Source organism: Impatiens glandulifera, chromosome 4 (assembly GCF_907164915.1).
Source record: "Impatiens glandulifera chromosome 4, dImpGla2.1, whole genome shotgun sequence".
NCBI classification, from domain to species: Eukaryota; Viridiplantae; Streptophyta; class Magnoliopsida; order Ericales; family Balsaminaceae; genus Impatiens; species Impatiens glandulifera.
This window is the reverse complement of record NC_061865.1, coordinates 53,570,197-53,585,599: the sequence shown is the minus strand read 5'-3', so window position 1 is coordinate 53,585,599 and position 15,403 is coordinate 53,570,197. Positions and strand designations below refer to the sequence as shown.

The 15,403-nt window shown below is 28.6% G+C and overlaps 1 protein-coding gene across 1 annotated transcript; it reads right to left on the bottom strand.

Annotated features, from left to right (window-relative positions):
• Nucleotides 1–5,058, bottom strand: LOC124935997 (putative phospholipid-transporting ATPase 9). The gene is made up of 10 exons (XM_047476448.1): nt 4,292–5,058; nt 2,760–4,210; nt 2,410–2,686; nt 2,240–2,328; nt 2,055–2,163; nt 1,775–1,978; nt 1,562–1,687; nt 1,395–1,493; nt 1,121–1,312; nt 1–1,025 (listed from the first exon to the last, which is right to left on the bottom strand). Exons 1-10 carry the CDS (start codon nt 4,679–4,681, stop codon nt 369–371), a joined length of 3,594 nt encoding a protein of 1,197 aa, XP_047332404.1. The 5' UTR covers nt 4,682–5,058; the 3' UTR covers nt 1–368.
• Nucleotides 5,059–15,403: the final 10,345 nt, after the last annotated feature.

Sequence of the window (15,403 nt, the reverse complement as noted above, 5' to 3'; positions counted from 1 at the left end):
TATGAGAATGATAAATGATTATGCCTTATAATTGACTTTCACAACATCTTCATTTCATCATGAAAACAGTTCAATATATTCAAATCATGATGATGAAATCCTTCCAAATCTCTCACCCTTTTACAAGTTTGATGATTTTTTTCTCTCTTCTACCTTGGCTCATTCCTTCCCAGTCTCAGAAACTACAATCTTTCTCTCAAATGGTTCCAGAAAGTACTGCTGAAGCCATTGGAAAATTGGATTTCTGAATCCTCTGTTCAAATTTCATGAACCCTGTTCTTCATTTCCTTTTCCTGTACATGCTGGTCTCTGTAGCAGATCTTTCTATCTGTTCATTTGGCTTGAGTTTAAAATTTGAATCTTTCTACCTATACTATTTCATGGTTCTGATTGTGGCTATGGCTACGATCATTGGATCTATCACTCATATCTCTAGCCGCTACGCGGGCAGTGTAGCCAACTGTTGTCGACCTCAACGATCTCTGCCTAACCATATGGCAAAACTCAGGGTTCTCTGCTTGACCCTCCAGCCTTATCCATTGAATCATCTGATGATAAAGCGGGAAAAACCTCATTTGTATCGAAGCGCACAAGTAATACGGGATGAGAGCCAATACGACTGCGAAAAACGTTACAATCCAATACGACGCCGAAGGAGCGAGGCACTCGACGAACAATTGGTAAGCGTTTCTCGAGTAAATGAAAGGCACGGTTCCATATACGTAGAGGAATATGTACCATAAAGCTATTCCTCCCCAAATGAATAGATGTTGTATCATCGTGAAGTAGCTGATCGCGAGCGCCATCTGGCAGTTGACAACCCATACTACGCAAGTGTACATTGTCGCCCCGACGATTTCTTGTCCCGCGAGTTTCCCATTGGAGTCGAATGATTGGGGATCGAGAACCATCGTGCAGAAGTAGAAGACGATGACAGCTGATATTATCCCATTGAACATCCAACCGAGGATTCGTTGCCAGTGAAATAGTACATTTTGCACGCCTTCTTGGTACAGTAAAGGAAACTGCAAAACGAATTTAACGATAAGTTTATTTTATTGAAAGTTAAATTTTCGAGTAAAAGGACTCAATCCAGGCCTAGATAAGATGGGATGCTAACCTTGAGGCAATACCGGGCAGATACATCCTGATCAAAAACGCCCAATGCGATGACCGGAAGAGACGTGAAGAAGACATTGTAAAGGGACAAGAACCAGTCGTTGTAAGCTGGCTGACCGGAGAATGATGTGCGTGACTCGTACAAGAAGACTGTTACACCAAACGCAACATTCTTGTAAAAGAAGTAACATATCTGTCGGATTCAACACAAAGAAGAATCATTATTAGAATTTTTATCGGAAAAAGTTAAAAGGTTTGTTAAACTCGATTATTACCATAGAGGATATTCTTCGGTAACACCAATGACCGTGAACTAGCAGCAAACGCTCCAAAAATCTGAACTGCGCGATCGCAACATCACTAGACATCACAGCCTGATGATATTCGAGAAACATTAAAATTTATAATAAAATTGAAAAAAAAAAAACGTTTACGAGCGCACCTGCATTCCTTCAACACCGCTTATACCGATACCAATGTCAGCTTCCTGAAGCATTCCGACATCATTCGCCCCATCGCCAACCGCTAATGTAGTCTTCCCAGTTCCTTCCTTAACGAGTCTGGTAACCTTTATTTCGAACACAATAACCAACATTACTAAAATCCATTTTTAAGAAACTCAAAAACATAATAGAATTTTATTTTTCACACTCACCAACGCTTTCTGCATTGGCGATGAACGACAGCAGATAACCGATGCACAACTGACTGCAAGCTCGAGAAACACGTTCTTTACATCATCGTCTAAGGCATATGTTAACGATTTTCCATCAATTATCAACGCAAACGCCTCTGAATCTGAAGAAGCAATCCGGGCTTTTCCTTCTCTTAATTGACAAAGAACATTGTCCTTTGATGCCTAAATACAATACAAAAATCATAAGCCCCATGAACAAATAATAATAATAATAATAATAAAACACGATAAATTTTACCTTCACGATGACATCCTTTTCTCCGGTTTTCTCTAGCATTTTGATTTCGGGTGTATCTAAGTTTATTATCATTTGATTCATTCCTTGTCTAAGCAGACTACAAGCATAACTGCAATAATTCGATAAAACATGTTAGAAGAAGAAACCCTAGAGCAAATAAAGGTAGTTTTTTCTCATTTTTTTACCCGATATTGATAGCAGTTTCCATCTTATCTCCTGTTAAAACCCAAATCTTTATTCCAGCTCCAGCAAGCTTGTCAATGCATTCAGGAACCTAAGATTAAATTAACAAAATCATTCAAAACAAATATTTATAAAATCACTGTTGCTAAAAGTTACTGTCGTTAATACTCACCCCGGGCTGGAGTTTGTCCTCAACCGCGGTCGCGCCAAGAAGAATCAAATCTTTTTCCATCTTCTCGACAACACTATCGATCAACGTTTCCCTATCAGCACTGACAGAACTCTTCGCCACCAAGAATTTCTTATTGAAATCTTCGTATTCATCGCTCTTGAGTTCACGATACGCGAGTATAAGAGTCCTCAAACCGGCATCAGCATATTCATTTACATGTTCCTTTGTCTGTTCTTCGAACTCTCTTCCATCTGGAGCAAGCTTATCAAACATAGCACTGAAAAACATCAATATATTAGCATGACTACAAGTTATGACAATTAGCATGATTTTGACAATTATTTACGTACCTGTCGGCCCCTTTCGTGAGGAGCAAAAGCTTTCCATGCTCGTCGCTAACAATCACAGACATTCGTTTCCTAGTGCTGTTAAATTCTAATACGTTCAAAAGTTTATACTCCCTTTCGACTTTTTCGCCCGATCGAGGATGATATTCATGCAAATAAACACTACTTTGCGTCCGTTTATAGAATTCAAAACCGAATTCCCTAGCAGCAATGACGAATGCAGCCTCGTCTGGCGACTCAGCTTCATACGTGACCTTCCCCGATTCCTCATCAACCTCGGGGATGGCTGTATGACAGATAGCCAATAACCGAAAGAATTTCTGAATGGTTTTGAAATTGGGCTCGTTAGCCCATTCCCCATCCATAATCCTTTCGTCTTGAAAGTTAAATCCTTTAACATCCGAACTCGTGCTGTTTGTTTTCTCCGTGGCGATGATATTAAAAGGTAACGGAGGCCCGTTTCTTCTGGCCATGGCTTTCTCGACCTCTGTAACCCCTCGACCATAAGCTGTCCCCGCCACTGAAAACTTGATGAATTCCATCGAATTGCATGTCAAAGTACCTGTTTTGTCCGATAGAATGGTGTCGACTTGGCCTAACTCCTCGTTTAGATTCGAGGTGCAAGCGTGGGCTGGCTTATCGGTTTCTTCGCAGTACATGTTAATGTCTTGATTGATGAAGCTGCTCTGAAGAACCTTAACGATTTCAATTGATACATATAATGATATCGGGATTAAGTAACTGTAAAGCATAACCGCAGTAAGAAAGTGATACATTGCAGCCTCGATTGGTCGTTTGGGATCGAAGAAAATGTCTGAATTATCAGGCCTTAAATACCACCTCTCTGTTTCTCCCCTGTTTAAGTCATTTTTCGTGGTTATACCAAAGTAGATTGATCCTATTAAGGCCATTACAAACAACATACCGAATAAGAAGTAAATGATTTTATCCATCTTCCTCTCGACTCTACTCCGTTTAGAAGGAGGATCAGTCGAGTTCTGCATCACTTTCGTGTCGTTTCCTGTGAAGATTGCAACCCCGAAAATGTACTCAGTGTTTCTCAGCTTCGAGTCACGAAGGAGAATTTGTTGCGGGTTCAGAGGATGTTGTAAGTTCTCGAGATGCATGGTACCAACGAACGTGTATAAGTTTGCATTTGGATCTTCACACTTCACAATCGCGTTAAAATCCCTGAAATTCGATTCCTCACTCAACGAGGAAGTGACTTCCAACGCCTGTTTCAGTTTCAAGTTCGTTTCCCCATCGAGATTCATAGTTTCAACGTAACAGATTGAATCCTCGTAACTAGAAGACAACAATACGAGGTCTGCAGGAAAGAATTCATCTTTTTCAACTTTTACAATATCCCCAACTCTCAAATTCTTCCATTCAATTTCCTCAAACAAACCATTCTCTTTATGTATCTTAACATTCCTATTATTCACTTCACTATCCTGAATAAAAACAGATACATTAATAAACAAAACAAAACAAAAACATATGAATTTAAGAAATGAAACTGAAATCGAAAATACCTGTTGTTTTCTTCTCCAATCTTCAATGCCTTCCTTCAACATGGTAGCTCCGATCACGATGATCAAAGGTAAGATAGCACTGCCGGCGGTGTAAGGTGCGATTGGTGTAAAAGCCAAGATTCCAGTGACCAGAAAATAGAAATTAGCAACTCTTCTAAACTGTTCAAACAAGGATTTAGGCAAGAATGTTGCAACAGTGTATTTAGTTGTACTAACATAATTATCAGGGTAATTTCTAATATCAGATTCACATGGTTCATTACAATAAACCACTCTTGAAAAACCAGGACCACCAATTTGTGAAAGATCATCTTCTTCAACAGATGGTTTACAACATCTGAAAGTGTAGATCTTGCTGAAATTAAACTTTCTTCTCCGACCAGTTTTCATTCCAAATTGAAGAACCCAGAAAACCAAACTATAATCTTAGCTAGAAAAGAATGTAACCCAGAATTTGATTTATGTTTTTGTCATGGATCTCTGTTTCTCATGGTTGACTTATGAAAAATAAAAAAATTACCCTTTATTCTATGTAATTTACTAACCCTAATCTTTACCTATGAAACAAATGAGATTACAGAGAATAATATTATAAAGATGTCTGATTTCAAAAACAGAGAAATGGGGAAGATGAAGATGGAATTTTTTTGGGTAAAACTGGGTGGGATCACACTCAAATTTGCAAATGTAATTGACTTCCATTAATTCTCTTTCAAGAAAATGCATCAATGGCGTGTTTCTCCTTCACCCCCACACTCTCTCTCTTCCAGAGTTGGCCTCTCCTATGTTCTCTCCCCTCCTTCTCTCTTATGCTTTTCTTTTAACTTTTTTACCTTTTTAGATAGTAATTATTATATTTACTAAATTAATTTATTAAGTTACTAAATAATGTTATTTAGAGATTAGAATGATGAAAAATTAGCTTATTTGATTAAAAATTATACAAGTATTTTAGTAATATGATTATTATTGATTTATTACCTTAATTCACAATGTGAGCTGTTAGGGGTTGTCTTCATTTTTAAACTAAATTTTTGTAAATTATTTTTTTATTTAAAATAGACCAACAAAATAGGACATCAAAACAAATTAAAATATAAAAAAAAATATCAAAAGGAGAATGAAAAATATAAGATCTTTAAGAAGGGCAATTAACTTCTCAATCAGACTTACAAACTTTTCGAAAGGAATAGTATTATGGATTACATGCACGTACGATGATTCCCTTTTAGTCAAATAGTCTACAAAAGTAATAGAGATAATAGTTCAACTATTCAAATTTGTGATATTTGTTACATCGATCTAACAAAATTTGTGACATCACTCACTAATTTCAGTCCCGTTCTAAAGAAAACTCCAAATATTTATATTAATATATTAATATAAATATTTTGTATTTTTAATATTTGTTTTTCAAACAAATTAATAAATTGTAACATTTTATTTATATTAATTTACTACTTCTAGAAGATTGAGTAAAATAGTTTGACAGACAAGCAAAGGTTGTAATTTGTTTGTTTTGGCAATGGATATTATTTTTAATTTAATGTTAATTAGTACTTCTAGAAGATTGTGTAAATTAGTGTAACAAACTGACAACTGTTATAATTAATAGTAATAAAAAAGATTCTTGTTTTAGTTGGATATTATTTTGCATTTGAGATCCTCTGCTACCTGTTACCTCTCACCAAGAGAGGAGCAATATGGTAAATAAATAAAAGCAGGCTAATATGGTAGAAGATCCCATATTTAAGTCAATAATTGATAGTAATATTTATGGAGTGATTAACACACAATGACATGTCACTATTTAAGTTGCAAGATTGTTTTAGTGGACTTTTGAAGAAATTGTATTTTTAATCAATTTATTTGTATGATTTTTTATAAAACTACTTTTAGATAATAAAAAAATACTTTATTTATTTGTATATAGACTCAACTTGTGTAAAAATAAAAGATATTTTTTTAATTAGGAGTGTAAATAATTCAGTTTATGATTTGATAGGATCAGTTTGTACACTTAAATACACAACTAAATCGTTAATATCGTTTAAAAAAAACCTTCGACTCAATTTGGCCAGTTAGAATATCGGTTAATCAATATAGTTTATTCAATCAATTTTTTCATTTGTCAAAATTCATTTAAATAAAGTGTTTAAAAAAAAATCAATAGTTAAAATATTTAATAATTAAGGGGTAGATTTATGTATAAATATTAGTTGCAATTGAATTATACAATTTTTTTACTTTTAGTCAGACTTAATAATTACTTTCGTTATTCGGAATAAAAAAAATAGTTGATATTATTAGTTTAATTGATTTGTTATTCTGCTTAAATCAATTCGATTTGATTAGTTTTGCTTCCCTAATATGTTCAACCCCTTGACTTCATTTTTGGTTTAGTATTTTTATTCTTTAATTTGTTGTGCATACATGATTGAGATGGGGTTGTATTTTACTAAGAAATTAACAAATTATTTTAGTATATATATATATATATATTTATTTATTTGGTATAAGAATATGTTTATTAATGGATTATAACAAAATATTCAATTTAAAAATAGATAATAATTTTATTTGGTCTAAAAAATGATTTATTAAAATAATGGTTCATATTAACTTGTAATGTTTGAGTAAGTGGTTAATTTGGAATATAGGTTTGATTTTGAATTTATTTTTTATATAGTCAAATTGTTTTATTAATTTACATATTAAATTATAAAACTTATCACCTAAACTGGCATGAGGCGGGTAGTTTTGCTCTGCGTTGCAGGCCAGAAATGCTCGGTCAAATATGACCAATTAAATAAGATTTTAAAATCCCACGTAGCAGGTTGAAAATAATATTTTATTATTATTTGTTTATTTTAATAGAATATACAATTTCTCTCTACTGATATTTTATTTTATTTAAAGAAATAATTATAAGAGATAATTTAGGATAGAGAAATTAAGAGGAAATGATTGTCATCTAGCTGAAAAAATAATAAAAAAAATTTATGTTATTTCTTTCTAATTTCCTATTAGATGTGATTCACCATTTAATTTACTTAAAAAAAAAGTTATATATTGACTTAGTAAGGGAGATTATAAATTAATAAGAAGAGAAACAATCATTCTTTTATTAAAAAAAACTTTAAATAACTAAAATTTTAATTTTGTAAATTTTAAAAATAATATTTAATTTTAAAAATATGTTTATATATTATTTAATTTAAAACATAACAAATTAATTAAAAAATAAAAATGATAGAATTTATAAATCTCAAAAACACTACTTAATTTGAAATATATATATATTAAAACGTTTCAAAATATTATTTCATTTAAAACGTAAAAAATTAATTAAAAAAATAAAAATAATAATTAAAATAAGATGATAAACATTTTATTCATTTATAAAAATCTCAAATACCTACATTTTTTATAATTCGAATATTTCAAAAATTCAAACAAAATTTAGATTCAGTTTCGTAAAACAATTAACCATATTTAATAAAGATATTGCCGTCTCCGCCGGTCTCTAATTCCTCCGCTGGATATAGATTCTTCTAATTCCTCTAAGAAACAACTTTTTATTTTTATTTTTCTATTAAAAAAATAATCGTTTAAACTTGCACGATAGGACAGATGTTGATTTTGTAAGGTGACTCATGATTTTGTTTCTTTTCCTTTTTTAAGTGGGGTTCTTTATTTAAAATAATATTAATATATAATTTAAAAAGTATAAGAAGATTGTATGAATACTTTTTTCTTTATTTAATTTGGTATTTATATTTTATCAAAACTCTATATTTATTTTTATTATATTGATTTATACTCCGTTAAAGTTTTATATTCTACTTGATATCATACAAATGTATATATCATGTCAATTTTTAATATTTTTTTAATAATTGTAAATTATTAATTAAACCAAATGAAGTGTACAAATATTAAAATAATAATAGTTTAAACAAACTTTTGTATTAATCAAATCCATAAATATGATAATATATTTGAAATATTTTTTCTAAGAAAAATAAATATTTAATAATTTAAAAAGATAAAAAAAAATTAATTCAATTAAATACACAATTAAAGTACTTAATAAACAAATAAGCATAATTTTTTTTATTATAAATACTTATTATCATATATAAACAAATATTAATAAATTAATATTCAAAGTTAGTATTATGAATGTGAGCTTAAAAAATTACATCAATATGTGAAGTTGGTTTATTGACAAAAAAAACATTTATTAATATTAATTTAATTTAAATGCAATCAATTTTGAATACAAATAGATTGGTTTTATTATTTAGCTAGACCGTACATTCAACTATATATTATTTGTATTATATCGGACCTAAACTAATTAACTAACAATTAGTATTGTATACAAAAATTTGGGTTCAATTTTATTAGTAACGTATTAAATAAAAGTAAAACTGAATAATGATGAATCATATTAGCTTTCTAAAATTGAAAACAATAATAAGTTCGATAAGTTAAATAATTTTCGGTTTGAAAGATTAAAAAAAATGATCTATTAGGACGGCAAAATTGATCAAATTTAGTTGAAAGTTAATAAAAAAACATAAATGTTGAAGATAACAAAGAAATAAATGTTGAAAATGACTAAATGTAACAAATGAGTAGACAAAACTCTATTTAACCTAGAATAAGTAGGGTTATGGATTGGGTAAGACATTTAATATTCATTAGCATCACATTTTGTACATGTACTTTTATTTCAAATATTTTATTTTAATTAAATAAAGTTACTTAAATTTAATTATCTTTTCTTCCTATTTTTCAATATATCCTATTCAACTAGTAGAATGAAATGGGTTATGAATTCGGCATCACATTTAATTATCCATATGACATAAATTATATATATATATATATATAGTTTTATTTTAAACATTTTATTTAAATTAAGTTACTTAAATTTATCTTTTCTCACTGTTTTTCAATCTTATTGTATTCAACCATAACTTAGTTATAATAATTTTATTAGAAAGTTAATTATAATACTAAATTAAATTAAAGATCTCTATATAATAAATAATGTAAAACGTTATGGATATCATGTTCCTTAATTGAGGTTGTATTTATTTACTAAATATTGAGTAATGGTTAAATTATAAAATATTTTTATTTTTATTTTTATTAAATTGAATTAAAGTTAACTAAAACTATTAATTAGTGTAAGATAAATTTAAAAATTGTAAGAATATTTAATTTTTACGAATTTAAATTTAACTAACAAATAATTGAGTATTATATTTTTTAATATTTAAAATGAAAATAAGCCTACTGCCCACTGAGGAATGCTCTGAAGGCCACAACAAATGACTTAAGCCAATACTGTTGTCTGTTTTGTGTTGGAATTTGAGTTTATTTATAATATATATATATTTAGACATGATGAGGGATGGGAACAAGTAGTGTACTCGTCACTAGTAACGTAGTGACGCATTGGAACTCGAATTTTATTTTATTATTCGATTCTGATACCAACTGGATGAGTATCTTTATTTTTATCTTTATTCTCGATTTCGTCAGGTTTCGATACCCGACGGATATTTTATTACCCGACTAAAAACTTGTAAAATTGGAGAGGTTAAAGAAGAAGAAAACAACTTTAATAAATAATTTTAAAATTAATAATATCGATATATTTAAAAAATAAATAAAAATATTACTTACATATTTATGTTTTATCTTAAATAATATAACAACTTTGTTGTTATTAAATTGATTTTTTTTTTATAAGAAAGGTTTAAGAAAGTTCAAAATTTAACCGGGATAAGTGATGAGTTAAAATAAAAGTTGAAAGACGTACAATAATGAAAGATAAATATTTTTTTAGGAATATAAAAAAATAAAATTAAAATAAGATTGGATAAGAATAAAATAAATAATATATTTATTATGATGTGATCCTAGTCAAATTAAGTTTTAATAAAAAATAATTTTATTTTTAATATTAATATAATCGGTATCAGGTTTGGATATCGCACACTTCTTATCCCATTCTTAACCCCGTATCTGATCGGGTACCTTCTTCCCTTCCCATGTCGACCCGATCCAATTTAAAATATTCGAATCTGACTATCGAATACTCACCTGCATTGGGCATACAAGTATTCATTGACATCTCTAAGTATACATCCATTTCAATTTAAACCGTTTTAAATAAAAATCGAACTCGTAATTTTCGATCTCTTTAAAACCACCCTTGTCACCTAAAATTTGAGTTGTGTTTTGATATCGAAAAAAAAATATTAAATTTACAAATTTTGAACATAAAAAAATTTAAAAGACTTCAAATTATTGTAAATTTTTTTCCAAAAACACTGAAAAGAGACAATTGGATAAAATATACCCAAACTTATCTTAAAAAGCATTAAACTATTATTATTATTATTATTATTATGGTTCTTTGACATTTGTTTAAATTGCATTAAAGAATACTCATTTCTTAAGTTTCTATGGACACTTTGGAATGATTAAACACCTTCTAAAATGTCATTATTTTGGTGAAGTTAAATGACATGCTCATGCTAGGTATTTGATTATGTGAGGCCCTCATTCATCCCAACCTTTTGAGACATGTTGAAATAATTTTGTAAGACGACACATACTAAACAAGTTAAGTACTTAACGGACCTCGACAGAATCGGATTTACATAGGGCAATAAAAAAGATTATTACCTATTAAGTTGGTATATATCTCAAACTTATTTAAAATAGTAACATTTATATTAGTTACATGCTGAATAATTAATACACATTCTAAGTTCTATTCTCTTCGGTAACATATTTTCAAAATAAAAATAAAAATCTAACTAGTCATGACCCCATCTTATGTATTATTAATATTAAAAAAAGTGATAGATAGACAATACAATTAAATGGATGACTAGGATAAGCTAAAATCTAGACAAAAAAATAAATGAAACCCATAAAATTAAAGTTATTTTTTCTTATCATAGACTAAAGCACACCATGTTTTAACCATTTCAGGTCCTTTTCTTCTTTTTTATTTGTTCTTTTACTTTTTTCAAGAATGTTGCCCCATCTTTTAAGCAATTTGATTTTCAAAATGCTCGGTTAAAGTCTCATATGAGGCGTTTTGGTGGGACATAAATCACTTTTCACTAGCCATTGCATGCCCACCCATTTGAATAGCTAGTTTTTATCATTTTATTGATTTAAAATGTAATATTATTTTTAACATTTTATTAAGTATGGCAACACCAATATATATAGGAATCGCAAATCAAGAAGAATAAAGGAAACGACAAATGAACAACTTTTGATTATTTAGAATGATAGACATGTTCACTATTTCAGAAACCGGAAAAGAAAGCACACATCGGTGCAAACCATTTAAGAATACGATGTACGTTTCACAACCCGTATGAAAGGGTCTCAACATCATATCATATTTTCGTCCAGATAAGACCTGTGTATTATGTTTTTTTTTAGAACGCTAGCGTTTCTCTTTCAGAGTGTGATTAATTTCCGCGGATTAAGCATATAGCCGTAAACATGTTTAACCAACTCATCAGGCTACCTAAATATGTAATATTATTTTTAACATTTTAAATATATAACATCAATATATATATAGGAAATCGCAAATTAAGAAGAATAAAGGAAACGACAAATGAACAACTTTTGAGACACATTTACTATTTCAGAAACCGGAAAAGAAAACATACATCGGTGCAAACCATTTAAGAATACGATGTACTTTCACAATCCCTATGAAAGGGCCTCAACATCATATCATACTTTCGTCCAAATAAGACCTATAAATTATAATTTTGTTAGAACGCTAGCGTTTCTCTTTCAGATTGTGATTAATTCCCGCGGATTAAACATGATATAGCCGTAAACATGTTTAACCAACTAATCAGGCTACCTATATATGCAATATTATTTTTAACATTTTAAGTATGGCAACATCAAAATATATATATATATATATATATATATATATATATATATATATGAAATTGCAAATGAAAAAGAATAAAGGAAACGACAAATAAACAATTTTTGATTGTTTAGAATGACACGCATTTACTATTTCAGAAATCAAAAAAGAAAGCATACATCGGTGCAAACCATTTAAGAATACAATGTACGTTTCACAACCCGTATGAAAGGCCTCAACATCATATCATACTTTCGTCCGAATTAGACCTATAAATTATATTTTTTTAGAACGCTAGCGTTTCTCATTCAGATTGTGATTAATTCCCGCGGATTAAACATGATATAGCCGTAAACATGTTTAACCAACTAATCAGACTACCTATATATGTAATATTATTTTTAACATTTTAAGTATGGTAACATCAATATATATAGGAAATCCCAAATTAAGAAGAATAAAGGAAACGACAAATGAACAACTTTTGATTGTTTAGAATGACACGCATTTACTATTTCAGAAATCAGAAAAGAAAGCATACATTGGTGCAAACCATTTAAGAATACGATGTACGTTTCACAACCCGTATGAAAGGCCTCAACATCATATCATACTTTCGTCCGAATAAGACCTATAAATTATATTTTTTTAGAACGCTAGCGTTTCTCATTCAGATTGTGATTAATTCCCGCGAATTAAACATATAGCCTAAACATGTTTAACCAACTAATCAGGCTACCTATATATGTAATATTATTTTTAACATTTTAAGTATGGTAACATCAATATATATATAGGAAATCGCAAATTAAGAAGAATAAAGGAAACTACAAATGAACAACTTTTGATTCTAATGATTGTTTAGAATGACACATTTACTATTTTAGAAACGGAAAAGAAAGCCTACATCGGAGCAAACCATTTAAGAATACGATATACGTTTCACAACCCGTATGAAAGGGCCTCAACATCATAAATAAGACCTATAAATTATGTTTTTTTAGAACGCTAGCGTTTTTCCTTCAGAGTGTGATTATCTCCCGCGAATTAAGTTTATATACCCGTAAACATGTTTAACCAACTCATCAGGCTACCTATATATATTATATTCAGTATGAATGATTTAATTGTCTTATTTATGTATTTATCTATATGTTTTTATAAAATTTTGGGTTTATGAAAAAGTGAATTTGGAGATGAAAAAGGCCCAGCCCATATGATAAAAAAAGGCCGGAGTGATTATCTTAAATGATTTAGAGATGAAGCCTTAAATTCATTATTCAATGATTTTCTCATTCCAAAATCTAATTCAATTTACCAATACATAAATTGATAATACTTAATTTATTATAATAAATAAAGCATTGAAAGATGCATTTAGGGTTTCACGCATTTTGCATTTTCTTTATTCAAAATATGCATCATTCAAAGAAAATCACCAATTCAAGTTATGTTTATCAATTCAAAACAATATTACTATTTTAGAAATTATTTTTTAAAGAACAATTCAAATTCATTAAAGATCAAGAAAGTTGAGGAAATCAAACTTATATATAAAATGAGTCAATCATCTTCATACTTTTTTGATTTTTAGTTTATCATCTTGTTTTTCATTTGAATTAAAAAGAAATAAAAAATAATTTGAACAAATTTCTTTAGTAAAGACCATTCGATTTTCCTTATTTTTTTTTTAAAATTTTTAGCTTTACAAAGTTAAAAAAAAAACAGGTAATTTGAGCCCAATATGATTTCAAATTGGAAATATTAAAACACAACTCCTTTGCAAAAATCTACATGATAATTATTGTATTTTGTTTTTAATATAAAAATTATTATATCCTCCAAACAATTAAAAAGAAAAGTAAATAAATACCTTATTTATTTTTTTCATAGGCATGATTCTATTTGGATTAGTGAAATAATCTCAAACAAATCAAATATCATTTCACTCCCCTTTTATCAATCATATCACTCAATTCATTATTAAAAAAATACTAAAATACTCTTTATTTTAAATTATTAATTCTTATTTTATTTATATATCAATACCTTTAAAGTTTTTTAAAAAATAAATCATTATTTTTTCAAAATAATCATCCAATATTAATTTTGTGCTTCTCTATTTTTTTTTTAAATAACCCAATACCATATTTAAAATAAAATCAATGGAATAAAATAGTTAATAATTGTGAATGAGAACAAGAGAAGTAAGAGCTAAATTGTGCTTACTAATTAACATTTAAACAAACAAAATAGTAAATGAAAGATTAAATGTAAATAACATTTAATGTTAACCATTGGATATATAGGAAAATGAAGCAAGAAGTTTCTTGACAAAAACTCAAAGTCCCAAGATTTTTTTATTTTTTTTAGAAATGGGCTATTTGTTTTGACTAGTGATCTTTTAAAATTAATGATATTATGTTTTTTTAATAATTTTAAAAATTAACCAATCATGCTGATGTTCAAATCACCATAAGATTTGAGTTCAAACCATAACTTGATGCCCAATTGTTTTGATATGTTGTTTTTCAACAAAATTAATTGAGATTTTCAAAATGAAGATTAATGAAATCCATCATTCAATTTATCAAATTTCTTTCTAAATATATTAAAAAATAATTTCCACAATCCAGAATTCCAGATTAGTACTGTTTTTATTTTTTTACTTAGTTTGTTCATAATTATTCAAATTATTGTGTATTATCTTTATGATATTTTTCCAAATCTAACCATATAACTTTTTCGGATTACATATATATATATATATATATATATATATATATATATATATATATATATATATATATATATATATTTAATTCAGATTCATATATATATATATACAAAATCTCACATCAGATCCAGGTTGGATACTAGACATATCCCTTCATTAATTAATACAATTTTCTTTTAAATATTTTATGCATTAATGTTTTATGCTGTTATGATCTCCTCAATCTGTCTCACGATATCATGTTTGGTTCGACAACAAAAAAAAAACAACAAATTTTAAATTTTTTTTTTTTTTTTTTTTTGAGGATCAAAATTCCAACCCTAATCTCTCCAACTATATATATATATATATGTTGAAACCTCAACAATTAGCTATTCATAATTCTCTCTCTCTCTAGTTCTTGTTCCATCTTTTCCACCAGAGTCCATCAACA